Source organism: Theobroma cacao, chromosome 3, assembly GCF_053813885.1.
Source record: "Theobroma cacao isolate CCN51 chromosome 3, ASM5381388v1, whole genome shotgun sequence".
NCBI classification, from domain to species: domain Eukaryota; kingdom Viridiplantae; phylum Streptophyta; class Magnoliopsida; order Malvales; family Malvaceae; genus Theobroma; species Theobroma cacao.
The window spans coordinates 45430449-45446319 of NC_142641.1; the positions used below are offsets into that span (position 1 = coordinate 45430449).

Consider the following 15871-nt stretch of genomic DNA (forward strand, 5'->3'; position numbering starts at 1 on the left):
TGGGAACTGAAGGAACATATGGGTAATTAAACTTGTTCAAATAAACACCTGTATGTGACATTTTCCGTGGTTCCCTGAAGGGAATTACATTATGGGTTAAAACAAATTTGAACATGATGAACCTATATTTACAGTCCCAACCACCCAAAAGAAAAGAGAAGAAAGTGTTAACACCATATTTCTGAGAGGCAGAACCACCTCCATCGGAATTATTTTTGTCAAGCATTTGGCTTGCGTGCAGCCTTGTACATGTTGTCAATTACAGTCTGCATTCAAAAGGATTTTGGTCAGTCATCGGAGAGAGAGATAGTACAAAGCTAAACAAAATGAAGGAAAAAAACATAGCAACCTGATAATATTTAAGCAATTGAGGCCTCTTCTTCTTATAAGTTGGGGTGAGGAGGTCACGTTCAATGTCAAATGGCTCAGGGTCGAGATGGACGGCTTTTATAAATTCAAAACCTTTCAGCTGTATAAGAATAACAAGAGGAGGGGATACAAAGCTTAATTTCCAATTTGTTTTATGGATATTGGAAAATAAAAAGTATGATTTAACAAACCTTTTTCTCTTTGCCAATCTTTGCGAGCTCCCCAAGTATGAACTCTTCGGCCTTGGGGTTTTGACAGAGGGAATCAAAGTCACCACCCACACCGTTCTCCGCAGCCCAGCGTTCCAGTGCTTGCTTATTCGGGTTAACAACAGCAACAAGGAAGGACTCGAAGCTGTTACCATAAACCCATATCTGAAAATTGATAAAGATAGTTACCGGAAGTTAGAAGAATGCTGAACTCTCGAGTCTATATCAAGCATACTTATATAATCGTGAAAAAATATCCCACTGAGCGTAAAATATAGTGCTACACGAGGAATGCAACATAGGATTGTTTTCAATGTCGATTGAACATTTAATTCCGAGATCAGATATATAGCTGCACAGAGATGAAGAGACAATGAATGCATGCGGATGTATTGACAAGGGCAAAAGGGCATACCGAATCAATATCAGATACAAGGCCGTAAATATTCTCCAGGTTCTCAACTGCAACATATTCTCCTTGTGAAAGCTTAAAAATATTCTTCTTTCGATCAATAACTTTCATGCTTCCATTCGGTTGCCATTCACCAATATCGCCTAATGCACAAAGATGAAAGGAGGTCAACTTGGAGATGAACTAATGATACAGAGAACCTCAATTTGAGAAGAGTACAAGTATCGGCAGACCTGTGTGGAACCACTCATCAACCATGACCTCATTGGTGAGGTCTTCACGTTTGTAGTACCCTGAGAATAGCGTACTTCCCTTGATACAAATTTCTCCACGTGGTGTGCTTGCAAGAGCATCATATCCCATTTCAGGAACAGACTCTAGGCGTATATCTACATTTGGTACAGGAGGCCCCACGGTACCAAGCATTGACAATTCATCTGGTAACGAGACAAAAGTCCCCGCACAACTCTCTGTCAGACCTACATTCAGATTGATAGAAAATAAATCAATATTCATGTTGCAGCAAGTGTCCACAATAGTAAAGAAAAAGGAAATATTACATGTTCAAAGGCTAATTTCAAAGACAGTATACCATATCCTTGCAGAACATGACAACATGCCACCACTCGCAGGAACTCTTCCACATGAGCAGAAAGAGGTGCTGCTCCAGATAGAATAATCCGCACTCTCCCTCCCAATCCTTGCTTGACCTGAGAAAATTACTAATACAAATGAGATTTTTGTGGTCAAGAGGTTTTGTCTTGCAGGTAATGTGGTTTATTTTTGGCCTTTTGACCGGTATACAAGGAGCCTCGTGTTCATCAAAACCAATGAAACTTTCATCACCTTACTAAACACAACTTTGTCACAAATTGGAGATGCCTCTCTATGATTGCGCCCCTTCCTCATGTTATAATATTTGCTGTAGGGGTTATCATAGATGTCAGAACCAAACAGAAATATTGACATCAACTGGCATTAACAGAAATATGTAAAACCAATGCCAATAAACCCTAATCCCAATTAGGTAACTCTGCTGAACATAGTAACAAGAACAGCAACGACAGACTGCAAATGAATATCAACTAATGCAAAAACTCATGATAAAGTTTTTTGCCCAAAAGGATTGAGATAATTATAGTTTCATCCACATGGAAAAAGATGAAAGGCAATATATCTTTTGTCCTTAATTCCAGTGTCGCTGTAGTGGTGAAACTAATCTTGTTTAACCCTCTTTTTACTCATTATTTATTGGCAGATAGAATGAACTAATTCACATAAGCAAACTAAAAAAATGAATGTAACTTACTATGAGTATGCCACATCAAACAACTTCTTTTTCAATAAGCCTCCCCCAGAAATCTTCTGTAGTAAACCTGACAATGTGACAAAAGTTATGACAGTCTCACAGCTGATAATGCATTGCAGATTTTTTTTTTTTTTGAAAGAAAACTCCCTATAATTTAATTTAACAATGAAATTCCAACCCCAAGAGAAAAAACAGATAAATTAGGAAGAATTTTCTAGCAAGTACATGTTCCAGGTTGCTTATCAGTAACCTTAACAAACAACCCAAATTGACATTGCTAACTCAGATTCAGAAAACCCCTTCAATACCTTTATACATATTTAGAAAAATGCTGGAAATCAATCTGCTCAGAACATTCAGGAATATAAGAAAGTTTACCTGAATAGATTCTATCTAACACACGGGGAACAGCACAGAAGAAAGTTGGCTTTAGCTCCCCAATATCTTCAACCAATAGTTTCACATCCTGAAGATGCAATAAATAAGCAATTACTGTTTTGAATAAACTCTTATCTGTTGACACAATATCAATTAATCAAGCTCACCCCGCGCCAGAATCCTATTGAGGCACCAAGTGAAATAAATAACTCCTCAATCACCCGGTCAAAGATATGTGCAAGAGGAAGATAAGAAAGATATACATCCTTCACAGTCAACTGTAAAATTCACAAGAAAAAAACAACTGAGAGAGGGAACGCGAAAAAGAGAAAAATCATATGTCAAAATCTAGTGTGGGGAGAAAAATCACCTGTTCATTTACACGCTCTAGCAGACGTTTCACCCCTGCTATAAAAGTAACAATACTGTCATTTGAAATCAATACTCCCTTGGGATCACCAGTTGTTCCACTAGTATACATTATTGTGCAGATATCACTTTTCTTCTTCACAGGAAGATCAAATCGTTTATTTTCTCCCTGCAAGAAACAGACATGGACACATGATTGATGTGGTAATGGTAACTAGCACTAAAGAAGCAAATTAAACAATTACCAAATATCCATGACATATGGTTATCAAATAATTTCTATAAAACAGAGTTTGAAAGTTGCTTGAGCATCCTTGATCAAAATGAATACAAAGAAAATGATAACTCATATATTTATAGAGTCAAGATGCTAAAATTATCAAGTTCAGAGATCATCACTTTTGATAGTCTACAGTTCAGTCACGTATGATAAATCATTCTCAGAAACCATGGACATAAGATACAGGATCATGCATGAAAATGTAATGGATCCTTAGCTCAAATTAAAGATTTGCAATGCAAAGCCAGAAACATGTTTTCTACAGCTAGATGTCTTTCTCTGAACTCATAACGAACATGGCTGGCAGTCTGCTAATAAAGACACAATAACTTCCACTGTATAAAATCATCTACCGATAAATTCAAGAGGAGATAGCAGAGCAAGCAGCCTACCAATTGCAAAAATTCCTCCCAAGCATATATTGCCAAACCATACTTCTCAGCTTCTTCCTTCTGCTCAGGTGTTACCTTCCCAAAGCTAACAATTGCTGCATAGGAACACACATGCACATATTAATTGATTCTAACACACTATAACAAGAAAAATATTCTCCCCAACCCCCTCCCTAAAATAAATAAATAAAGAAATAGATGACTCACTTCTCAAGTAATTTGTTGAGTTTGGACATGTTTTAAACAGCTGAAGGGGCAAAGAGAAACCATACATGAGAAAAAACCAATCCTTAGCTATGTAACTAAAATTTTCAGATCAACACCAACTACACAACACAGAGCAGCATGTATAGGAGCAGATGCCAAAAAAAAAAAAAAAAACTATAAACCTCTTTTGTACAAAGATATCTTATTTTCGCAAATACCTGGAAAAAATTTATTCCCCAATTGTTCTCATAACAATCATAGGATTCCAAATACAGATGTAATTATGCATACCTCATTAATCTTCTTTTCCTCTACAAAAGCAATTGAAACTTCTGCATGGCATATGATAAACTCCACAGCACTGGCACCTGAAACATAGACGGCAAAGGATCAAACATTTATAAAAAGTATGCATATGATGTTGAGATGCACACATAATTAAAAGAGTTTAAAGATGTCATAAATAACAGGATATAACCATATTCAAAAATGAAGAAGCCTACATAACACAGATAGGATTGCTGTTTACTGAAAGTAGTGATTTAATGAAATTCAGAGAATGCTTTTGTTGGTTCTCAAGAAGAAATACCTAAAGTGTCATATAAAGGAACACAACACAGTCCATGAGCATTGCAGGCCTGTATCAATGTTGCTAAATTAGTGAACTTTTTGGGCAACAAGCACTTTGGTAGCAAAGAGTATGCTCAACAGAAACAAATTACAGTGACATCCAAGCCACTGCAGACGTCACCACGAAATCAGACAAAATCATGCCAGAATAACCATACCTCCATGCTTATAATCCACTCTGGGCAATTGGCACCAAAAATACCACATTTTCCTCCCTGTAAACAAGAATAGAAAGCATAAAATTTGTAAATTACACATTAATTGTGGCTGTTGATAATGATCACAGAAATAGTATTTTTGTTATAAAAATTTTAACAATAGCTTTACAACAGAAGAAGTTAGTGCATTACTTCCTCAACACCACAACCCCGGATGGAATTTCCGACATTTATTACAATGTCATAAACTTCTTTGTAAGTTTGCCAAACATATTTTCCAGCCTGCAGTGAAAGCACAGACAATTTAGATAGACAATCTGAGAGTCAAAGGCAGCAGTACAAACCAAATGAAATATTAATAACAACCAAAAAAGAAAAAAAAAACAATATACCTTCCCATTCACAATCTGGCGGCGACCAAGCATAGGATTGTCAGGGTATTTTTCAACTGACATGCTGCAAGGAGTAGAAGAAATGTGAATCATTACCGGTCAAAAACAAAAAAGCATCACCAATGATAAATACGAGCTGTGTAATAGTTAGTTAACAAGTTCAATCAGCCCGCAGCCTGCAGCCAAGACATAAGCTAAGTTATAACTTTTTTTTTTTTTTTATGAAAGCTAAGTTATAAGTTAGCAGTGTTATAATCTCCACATCACATGAGCATCGAAAATCGAAATAATTATTACTATTAAACATTTGTATTTTAATTTTACAGTTTTACACTGAGTTGAATGAAAGTCATCGATCTTTTAACTAGAAGAGTGGGAATCTCAGTACCTTTGCTCCGTCTGGAGTGTTAGAATTCAAAAGATTTAAATATTAAGCGTTTCGATCTTAAGATAATCAAATCTTATGATCCCTAAAAGTACTGTTTCTTGAATGCATCGCCACTCCGGTGTGAAATCAAAAAACATAATCAAACAAATTAACAAAACTACTGAACTTAAAAAAAATCAACAAAAGTGAAATAAAAATTAGAAACTATTTCGAAAGTCAGCTTAAATCAAGCAAAAAAAAAAGAGGTCATATCTTCTTCTATCTCCCGTACTTTCTTAGCAACCAAGCAAGAGCTTAAAGTGAAAAGAGAAAAAATCTGAAACCTAACCGGAAAATATCCCAACAACTCTCCAGTCCAGGAATCGGAGCAGGGAATCCATTCTGCGCAAAAGAACTGCGATAAACAGGGCCGATCGACGGTTTTCCATCGCTGGCGGCCTTCCCTTTCTCTACCTCTATTATGTAACTCTTGTTAGCCATTTGATCAAAGGAGTCAAAACCAGACACCGCGTGGCTTTCTTTGTTATATTCTCCCTTTCAACTATATATATGTGGATGGATCTCAGAACGGAAATGGAGAATGATACTTGTGAATATATAGTGCCAAAACTATTTAGGTGGCAGTGGGTGACCGGCGAGACGAAAAACGCCGGGTTTTTTTTTTTTATTATTTATGAATATTTATTGATATTACAAGACTTTTATTTTAAACCTAGTTGTGACTTGCAAACGAGAAGAGAAGCGGAATGAATGGTGGGAACTAAAAAAAAAAAAAAAGGGGACCACATTGGATCTGCGGTGTGACAGATAGTTCAGATCTAATCAGATTAATTTTTGGTCAGGCTGAAATTTAGTTTACTCTTTCTTTTTTGGAATTTTCTTATTACTTTATGTATTTGGTTTTATTTTTTATCTTTTGGAAGAGAAAAAAAAAAAAAGCTTTAACACCCATACTATATAGTACTACCATTAATTGAGTTGATAACTTAATATCATGAAAATGAATTAAATAGCTAGTAATCTAATTAACAAAAAAATTAAAGATACATGTGTTCCACAATTAAACATATTTAAATGAATTTTACATATTTTCAAAAAAAATAATGATTTTCCCTTAAATAGCTTCTTATTATTTTTTTTAAATACCTAAATAAATTTTAAGCGATTGATGCCTTACGTTAAATTATAATATTTTTTTTTCTTTTCTCAACTATTAACAAACAAATTTCATAAATAAATGATAAGACTTTTATTCTAGTTTTTGGACCCGCCTCACAATACAAAAGTGTAAATGTTCACGTTTGACGTCATATCAGATTTTCTTGTTGAAACTCAACAATATGAATAACGGATACGTATTTAGTTTTCTTTGCATCAAACTCACATTAATAATAAAATTAATATTAGAGCTAAATCAAAAATATTTACTATTTCTATAGGTTTAACCTTTTAAGTGTTTAAGGTAACATTTAACAGAGTTCTAAAAAAGAAGAGAAAATACAATAAGCTCTGAAAATAAATATTAGCAGGACCATCTTTTTTCTTCCTTTTTCGATGGGAATTAGGATTTTTTTATTCTTTGTTTCGGCACTAAATAAAACTAATTGCCAGGGACCAAACCGTACGTCCACGAAAATGATTGTTTTCTTTCCTTTAATTTTTAATTGAGTAACATAACATGTGTATGAATTTGTTTGGTTTTAATTCTGTATACATAATAAATTTTAAAGGCTTTGAAATGTCGAAAGACTTAAATCTCTATTAGCTGTCCCTTTTGAACTTTATATTTTTAATAAAAATAATAAAATTGATGATCACCACTATTACAGCCTAACATATCTCAACCGATAAAGATAGAGATTTATAGAATTCAACACAATATTTTGTTGTATCTGAAATATCCAGTTTGTTACCTGATCATTTCTGCCGGGGTACGTGACCTATTCAGAAGTATTTGACATTTTAAATTCACAATAATCAAGATTACTACATTGTGCTGATTTTATTGCTTATTTTTCTCTTGTCAGCAATTCTAGAAAAATAAAAAGTGCTAGTCAAGGTTGCTGAAAGGTATTTTCTCGAATTCTTTAAGCAACTGTCACGAATTTTCCTAAAGTTTCATTTTCCATGTGATTTAGTGTCATTATTTCCATTTATATAAATTCACTAATTTTGGTTAGGAAAATTCAACATGACCGGGTCGGTCACATTTATGATCCTCACTGTCTGCTAACTTTTCCTATATTGAGTCATAAATTTTCGACTGTTAACGAAATGGGGCTCATGAGCAAAATCAATTGAGACTAATTACTCATTTAAATTAAATACGATTTTGGTAAAATAATTCGGTCTAATTGGTTTATTGGACTAATTGGTCCAAAATATTTGATCCAATTGATTTTTTAATCAGTTATTGGCTTTAAAATTTTTGGATCAATCTACCCAAAAAACCAAACTAATTTTTTATATATTTATATATATAGTCATATATATAATATTTTTTATATTTAAAATATATTAGGGTATTGTAGGTATATACACAAATCATAATCGTAATAATTTAATATTAGTTATATATATATATATTTATTTATAAATCTGAATTAATATGAAATTACAAGTTATATATTTTAAATGATATAAATTATATGTTAATATTATAATATATGATAGTAAATATTCTACATATTAATATGTTATAATTATTACTCCTTAGTAATGTTTCATGATATAAAATAGTATGAATATATATATATATATATATATATATATAATTGTATAAATATATTATACATACATATACATAAGCATTACTATAATTTATAATAAGCTTTATTTATATGATTATATTTAATAACTTCATTAGTTATCATCTTAGATTTTAAAACATATTATTTATAATTAGTTATTATTTATACAAATTTTGATATAAAACATTATAACATATAAGTTATATAATTAATTTCATATATATATAATTATAGATGAAGTTTATAAATTTTAATATTATAATTTGTAAAAAAAATGATAAAATTTGAGTCTATTAATTCAAAACCAAACCAACCAAACCAATTATATGTTTGGTCGATTTGATCTTCTATTGTATTTGATCAGTTTTTTTAAAATGATTGATTCATTTAGTGTTTAAATATGATAGACCAAACCACTCAATCCACAAATTTACTTACCTTTAGGCTTATGCAAGTAAAACTATGAGTGCCAACCGTGTAGTCAAGGCAATAATGAGACTTCTAAAGTTTAGTTTCTAAGTATGTTTCAATAAAGATTGGAATTACCACTATTTCTAAGTTCAGTTTATTGCATTTTGTTTTAAAGTCAATCTCATGTTTTTAAATTTTAAATTTAAAATCATTGAGTAAGATTAAAAATTTATAATTATAAAATACTCCTACTTTTTAAATTTTAATCGAAATTTCAAACGAGTTTATTAATTTTTAAAATAAACATTTTAGCTTAAAAATGTAAATTCCGTAAATAAATAATATAAAAAAGTTAAAATATTTTATATTAATTTAAAAATTATTATATAATATAATTAAAAAAAATAAAGAGCACCGATCAGTTATTTTGTTCATTCTTATATCTTTATGTCAAGGATGCTATATCATTAAAAGCAAACCGGTTTAAGTTGGTGTATAGTAGAATAAGTCGGTTAATTTAATTTGGTTTTCAATTTGGGCAGCGACAGGTACAAGTGGACAAATGAAAGTTTTAAAGAAAGCAGCACCGTTGCCAAACTGAACTTGCCAAATTGGAAATGGATAAAGACAATCTCCACCATCTTTTCTCTTTGAGAAAACAAAAAAGAAAATTCCATTTTGAGATGAAACAACCACTTCGTACTATATAAAAAAAAAAAAACTAGTATAATTCATTCCAGGCCTGGGATGGGTATATTTAAAAGAGGAAATGCAGTTGTGGAAACCCTATTAGAACAACGTTTGGGTTTTCTATTAGAATTGTAGCAGACTGAGGCATATCACATATGTTGTCTCACATGGTTCGGTAATAGTCGATCATCCATTACAATTTATCATTTGCTATTTTATTATAGATTAGTCAACTAAATTTTGGGTCTTTCTAGATTGTAATCACTGTTTATTTATTTAATTTTTATTTTATAATTTCAAGTAACGTCAATCAACCAGCTCGCGTAGCTTGCAAATGTCAACGAACATTACACGAGCAAGCCAATTAGCCAAAACCATCCCGACACGTTTGCGGATAATTATCGGGAAGAAGTTACGCTTAAGAAAATGATAGGGGAAATGTTTATTTATTTATTTTTCATTATAGTGGAATGTACGGCATAAAATGTTTTGCTTGGGCTTCGCCGAAAACACTAGATGGTCAGCCTTACCATCTCCAACTGCTCCATCCCCTACCGCTACTTTATACGTTCGGTAAAAACAAAGAACAAAGGGGCAGAAAATGACTTCCTTTATTGTTCTTTTCCTTCCAAGTTATTAAGTTTGATGAATCCATTCACTTCAGGCTTTGAGAAGACTCCTTCAACAAGTGATACATGAGCTGTAACTTACTAGTACAAGTTATATATCACCATCACTTTGCAGGTTGCAGCCCTTCTGTCCTCGGCTTGCAACCATAGATAAAACTTATCTGTGATTATTCCTGCACACAATGTCCTTCGATGTGTTAGTCAATATCAATCTTACTGATGCACAATACCCTTGAAAGTCGGGATCATCAAAATATTATCTAGATAATCCTTACGTAGATCAATGATGAAAATCTGCCAAATCAGGATGAGATAATATTGCTTAAAAAAATAGATACACTATCCCAGGAGGATCCCTGAGAAACATCGTGCTAGATGAAGAATGTTTCATACACCTATACAAAAAGATAGGTCTCATATCTCAGGGAACCAATCATAACTGTAAGCCTAAAGGCTTCCAACATGTGGTTTACTTGTATTTTATTTTTCTTCACTACATGAGCACATATGCAGTGAATACATGTTTACCGGTACAAAAAACCCCAAATCCTGGGAAAAAGAAGAACTCTCTTAACTCTTCAATTGCAAAAATAACTCTCCTGTCACTTTGTTTCTATGGCCCAAACAGCAGGCCCTACCAAAAATAATATATAATGCAAATTTTTAACATATATTAGTCATTCTAACACCAGTATCCTCATCTATGGAAATTAAGGGCAGTTCAACTTCTTGCAGGAAAGCCTTCTCACCTCTTCTTGTTTTTCTTCCTTCCTTTCACTTGTCTCTCTAAACTTTTAAGCCTCTGACTGATAGCCGAAGAAGAGGATGTTATTTGGTTTGATACTTTCGCTGGTTCAACAGGTAATGAGGTAGATTCTTGTGTTGCTGGTCTGCCTTGTTTGACAGCTTGTTTGAGGGCTGCAAACAGATCAACAGAAGGCTTTTGTGCAGCACCTGGTGGTGGCTTAGGTATTTCAGGAACACCTAAAGCCTTCTTCACCCCCGGAGCCTTGAGCACTGCAAAAATCAAATTTTCAAGGGAAAAGATAGACATGCACAGCAATTTCAAGAAAAAAGTAAGTCATGTCTCATGGTGTTTATTCTAAGTAAAACAAACCGGGAATTTATGGACTCACCTAGTCCATAGGTGAGGGAAAACAAATTTGATGTAATCCAATAACAAAATATGGCCTGTAGATAAAAAAGAGATCAAAATTATCATCAGTATGTAAATATTCACAGGAAGTAACAGCACCCAAAATTTAAGTAGCAGATCTTTAAAACTGGGTTCCAGATTTCTAGTTGAAATACAGAGAGCTCACAAATGGCACTATTTGCACATACTAGCAAAATAGTATACCAGCTTTTTACAGTAGGCAATGCATATGGAGTGTATGAGCTTGTTGAGGGAAAATGTTATATAAAGCCAAGATGGCCTATTTGACTTGGAAAAATGTTAATATAATCTTGACAACTGATGATATACAAAAAAATGTGCTGAAACCAAAAAACAAAGTGGTGAGTATACCTTTGGGAAACTCATGGTAAATGGAACTGTAAGAGCAGCTAAAACCCTAGAGACATTTTTTATAGTTCCAGCAGCCGGATTCCCTTCCATACCTTCTTGCATGTTGCACTGAGAAAATATAGCAGTTAATTAAAACTGATTAAAAGAAAAAAAGGCATACTGTAATACAATTAATGCTTTAATTTAATCCATAAAAAGGAAGCTTACCTCCACTGTTATCAAAAAACTAAGGGCTGTCAAAACTGGAAGAATATATAAATCATCTGGAGTAGTAAGATCCATAAACCAATACGCTCCACCGCACTTAAATGATGGCACTTTCTCAGCCATGTTTGAAATCTGGATAAAAGACAAGTCACAGAGAATAAATCTAAACGTACCACATTCAATTCTAAGACATAAACCAGAAATCTTTCACATAATGTTATTACCAACAACATTTATCTTACAGCAAGGAAAAAGCTGATAAAGATGGGACCCTGAATAAACAGCCCTTTCATTGGACTAAACGGAGTCACACCATATCTGCAGATATTAAAAAAAAAAAAAACCAATGAAATCATCTGGTAAAACCAGTTTAATGACATTTAGGTGAATCACTATATCAAGCGCATTCCTGGTCAGCCAGAAATTAGACATATATCAAGAACTGAACTATCATCTAAAACACCTCATGTCTACTGACATTTGTTTCTAACCTCGTATATATAGAATTAAATCATAGAGTAACCTCCACGACAGATTTAAGAGAAATGGTAACAGTATGAACCTATCATGACTTTAGACTAAGATGGATACCCAAGCTTGTTTTGTGTTGGAAGGAATAAATATAACACTATAGATTAAATTAAGAACACATTTGAATCAATGTGAAGCTACTGACACATTTTTCCTTAACCAATGCCAGATTATAGTGTAAAATAAAAAACCAGGGCCCTTAGCAAAGTTGTGAAAAGCCATTTAGCTGATTTTGGTGACTGATTCATGGAGCCAAAGGGTATGCAATCTATTTTTATGAAAAGTACTCTCAAAAGGCAAATGAGCTTGTCTTAATTGAAAAGTTGCTTACTCATTGAAAAGCTTTTTCATTTCCTTTTGACCTTCAGCTACTGTCAGGGGATCCATACCCTGCAGAAAAATAGGTAAAAAGTTGTTTAACTTTATTTCATACTATTGTAAAAGAAACATATACATCCATGTAATCAGAACATGCTCCAAAATTATGCAGAACAGCAAATAACAGCATGCTATGCACAGAGTGTAGATGGTTTCAGAAATAATAACACAATCACAGAAGAAGCTGGTATTAGACCTTGCTTTGCATCTGCTCCTTGATTTCCTCCAAGCGTGGCCTCAATAGCTGCAGGATAAACACAAATTACTATAGACATAGACCAATAATTAATGACATAGAAAGATCTTTTTCATCTTTCATTTTTTTTATAATCAAGCTATAAAAGAAAAAGAGCAGTTTCTAAGCTGCAAAACTGAAGCCACTTACAAGGAGAAAGAACATCTAGAGAAAGAGACATAAGTTCCCTTACTTTGTCCACGCCCATGGCGTAGTAGGAAACTAGTCAATGGATAACTGTTGCATTCATACTATGCTAACTTGAATTTTTTTGTACAAAAAAGTAAAACTAGTCAATGTAAAGCTAGAAGAATAAGATGATGTCTCCTAGTTATTTCTTTTTCCTTTTGCACTATTAAAAAGGTCTGAAGGTAAGATCCCACATCATCCATATGTCACTAGTATTATTACTAGACAAGAACACAATTCACTTTACCAGGTTATCCAGTATTTTGATATTATCAGTGGCTTCATAGGATCAAAACAAAAAATATACTCAATTCATCAAAACTTACACACTAATCATTAAAACAATGTCTTGTATATAGACTTAGGTGCTACTACAAAACTAAGTGAAGTATACAAAGCACACTACAAGTAAGAAGAACACGAGAAAGGAAAAAAGAAACAGAAGCAAGTATAATTACACACCGTAAATTTTGAAGTAGCTTTAAGTTGATTTATCAGAAGTGGAATAGTTGCCCCTCGAATCAAAAGGGTTGTCACTACTATGGAAGCCCACCTGAAATAAATAATAAACCAATAGTATTAAGAGATTAAAAGAAATACTTAACAAAAAATAAAAATTCGGAAAAAGGTTCCATTTTCAACATTGCACATCATTAAAACCTGGAGGTTAGCATAAAACATGAAGTCACAATATACATATTGCATAAGATACACTGTGCAGATTCACTTCAGGATTTACATGTCATCATCTTGCAAGTTATAAATTTCATCCAAACACATACAAGATAACAATAATAACAATTTCAACTAGAAAGTTAAAGAATATATTATGGAGTGATATAGCATGCAAGTTTTAATAAGCATTCCATACATAGGAATCCTTATATTTATAGCCTTGATAGGTACCGCACTCTCTGCTGTCACCCTTTTGTCATTGAAATATAGCTCATGTAAATGGTATCAGCATCAGTTTTGAAGCCAATTTATTGAGTCACTTATAACGTAAAGAAGTGATAATTCAACAAAATGACTTCGCAATGCAATATCATTGCCCATGCCATGCGTTCTTGGGACATTTTCATAATTGCAAAAATACGAAATAACTAAAAGCAGCAACTTACCAGGGGAAGCCAGTAAAAGAATGAACCGTATCAATAACATGCTGCAAGGCAGCAACCAGAAACCAAGAATCAGCAGCAGCAATGGCAACCTCATTAACAGCAGAAGCCGCTGCACTCATATCTGCCCCACCACCATTAATAGCAGAAGCCGCTGCACTCATATCTGCCCCCCCACCAATGGTTGTAGACATATATCGACAAAAAGACATGCCAGAGCTTGGATGCAAAGATAGTTGGGAACATATTCTATCTTGGAACAACACACCAAACCCTGAGGATGAATTACTAAACCCAGTTCCAAAATATCTATGTTGAACAAAATTACCGGGTTTTTCTTGAGATTGGGACTCGTTTAAAGATTGATTTTTACGGTCATCTTCATGGAGAACGTACGCAAATGATGGTCGATATCGTCTAGCTATTAGGGTTGCTCTATTGGAAAGGCTACGCGAAAAAGCCATTGATACGAAGAAGAAAAATTCCTTTCAGTACTGTTCCAATTGAGTTCAATTAAGGCAGAGAAAGGAAAGGAGAGAACGCCGTTGTCGTCGCCACCACCGGCACGGCCAAAAGCCGGCAATAGCAATTAGGTTCTGTCGAGGGAGGCTAGAATTTTCTAGAGAGAGCCGAAACTGGAGGCAGGAGGAAGAGGGAAGTGAAAAAAGAGGAAATGATATGAAAGAGGGAACCGTGGCCCGAAAGGCCAAGGCCGGCAACAGCGCCGGGGATCGAGGAAGTGAGAGAAAAACGAGAGCAAGGACCAGGTCGCTAGGATTAGTGGCAGAAGAAGAGGACAGGGAAAACAAAGAAAAAGGGTTTTTCAGCTAGGGTTAGGCTTTAGGTCATTTTGGGTAAATAGGAAGGAAAAAAAACAAAAATAAAGGAGAGAATGGAAAGAAGAGTTGGGCCGGGTCCACCCAAACCCAACCCGGATCAACTTTCAGCCTAGCAGATTTGGGTCAAACCCAATAAATGCTTGATCTGCCTGAAGTCGTATAAACCAAATACGAAAAATATGAATCAACAAATAGGAGGCACGTAAAAAATTAAGAATGGATAAATATCATATAAATCGAGGACTATGCGGATCCAATTGATTCAACCTATTGTTGTAATTTTTATTTATTTATTTAATTCTACATAAATTAAATTAATAAAATTACTTTAAAAAGGAGTAACAATAAAAAATAAAATAATTAATTGAATAAATTTAATAAAAAACTATTTGGGAAATCTCCTAAAAATGAGAATTTTAGAGAAAAAATTATAAGCAACATTTTTTAAAAAATATTTTTACTTGAAGAATAATTATGGATGCTTACCAAAAGTATTGAGAGATCCCAAAATTATTTTTATAAGATAGATTAATTTTAAATAATTACAAAGACATAAGATAAAAAAGTATTAATTAAAATTAAAAATAATTTACAAAATTACATCACTAAGTCTCTCTCTCTCTCTATATATATATATTTGATCATTAGAATTGAATTTTTTTTTTTAATTCCTTCTTTCTATCCTATCTTTGTATAGCTATAGCACGATCAATTTGCACTGCTTAAGTCCAAAAGCATATATAATTATATCCTATCAAAGATAACTGGCCAAAAAGCTAAAAAAGATTATTGGACTATCGTATAGATATTAAATATTCCTAAAGCAATGCAGCTAGGGATTGAAGAAAGAAGATTCAAAAACTTAGGATCTTT

At 33.4% G+C, this 15871-nt stretch overlaps 2 protein-coding genes across 4 annotated transcripts; both read right to left on the reverse strand.

The window, feature by feature from the left end:
• Positions 1–7: 7 nt before the first annotated feature.
• On the reverse strand, positions 8–6163 carry LACS4 (AMP-dependent synthetase and ligase family protein). The gene is made up of 19 exons (XM_007040452.3): positions 5822–6163; positions 5106–5169; positions 4906–4995; positions 4714–4770; positions 4515–4563; positions 4217–4293; positions 3926–3965; positions 3719–3813; positions 3048–3215; positions 2845–2955; positions 2678–2765; positions 2300–2366; positions 1837–1912; positions 1583–1700; positions 1224–1469; positions 994–1133; positions 561–743; positions 350–469; positions 8–266 (listed from the first exon to the last, which is right to left on the reverse strand). The coding sequence occupies exons 1-19, from the start codon at positions 5971–5973 to the stop codon at positions 219–221; spliced, it is 1989 nt and encodes a 662-aa protein (XP_007040514.3). The 5' UTR covers positions 5974–6163; the 3' UTR covers positions 8–218.
• Positions 6164–9771: 3608 nt separating this feature from the next.
• On the reverse strand, positions 9772–14998 carry LOC18606698 (mitochondrial inner membrane protein OXA1-like). 3 transcript variants are annotated; one of them, XM_018118340.2, is made up of 10 exons: positions 14163–14998; positions 13504–13594; positions 12814–12861; positions 12571–12629; positions 11951–12026; positions 11709–11840; positions 11502–11609; positions 11110–11164; positions 10723–10990; positions 9772–10146 (listed from the first exon to the last, which is right to left on the reverse strand). In XM_018118340.2, exons 1-10 carry the CDS (start codon positions 14621–14623, stop codon positions 10131–10133), a joined length of 1314 nt encoding a protein of 437 aa, XP_017973829.2. In that variant the 5' UTR covers positions 14624–14998; the 3' UTR covers positions 9772–10130. The 3 variants fall into 3 exon arrangements, with proteins under 3 accessions (XP_017973829.2, XP_007040516.3, XP_007040517.3); XM_007040454.3 differs by lacking the exon at positions 9772–10146 and having other exon boundaries at positions 10410–10990; XM_007040455.3 differs by lacking the exon at positions 9772–10146 and having other exon boundaries at positions 10746–10990; positions 11091–11164.
• Between the last annotated feature and the right edge of the window lie 873 nt (positions 14999–15871).

Coding starts and splice junctions, on each gene's coding strand:
- LACS4 (XM_007040452.3), bottom strand. CDS start 5,973: ATGGCTAACAAGAGTTACATAATAGAGGTAGAGAAAGGGAAGGCCGCC. Junction 5,170..5,821: donor AGTTGTTGGGATATTTTCCG/GTTAGGTTTCAG, acceptor TACTCCTTGCAG/CATGTCAGTTGAAAAATACC. Junction 4,996..5,105: donor GCCAGATTGTGAATGGGAAG/GTATATTGTTTT, acceptor CTTTCACTGCAG/GCTGGAAAATATGTTTGGCA.
- LOC18606698 (XM_018118340.2), bottom strand. CDS start 14,623: ATGGCTTTTTCGCGTAGCCTTTCCAATAGAGCAACCCTAATAGCTAGA. Junction 12,862..13,503: donor AAGCTACTTCAAAATTTACG/GTGTGTAATTAT, acceptor TTTATCCTGCAG/CTATTGAGGCCACGCTTGGA. Junction 11,165..11,501: donor TTACCATGAGTTTCCCAAAG/GTATACTCACCA, acceptor TTTTATCTACAG/GCCATATTTTGTTATTGGAT.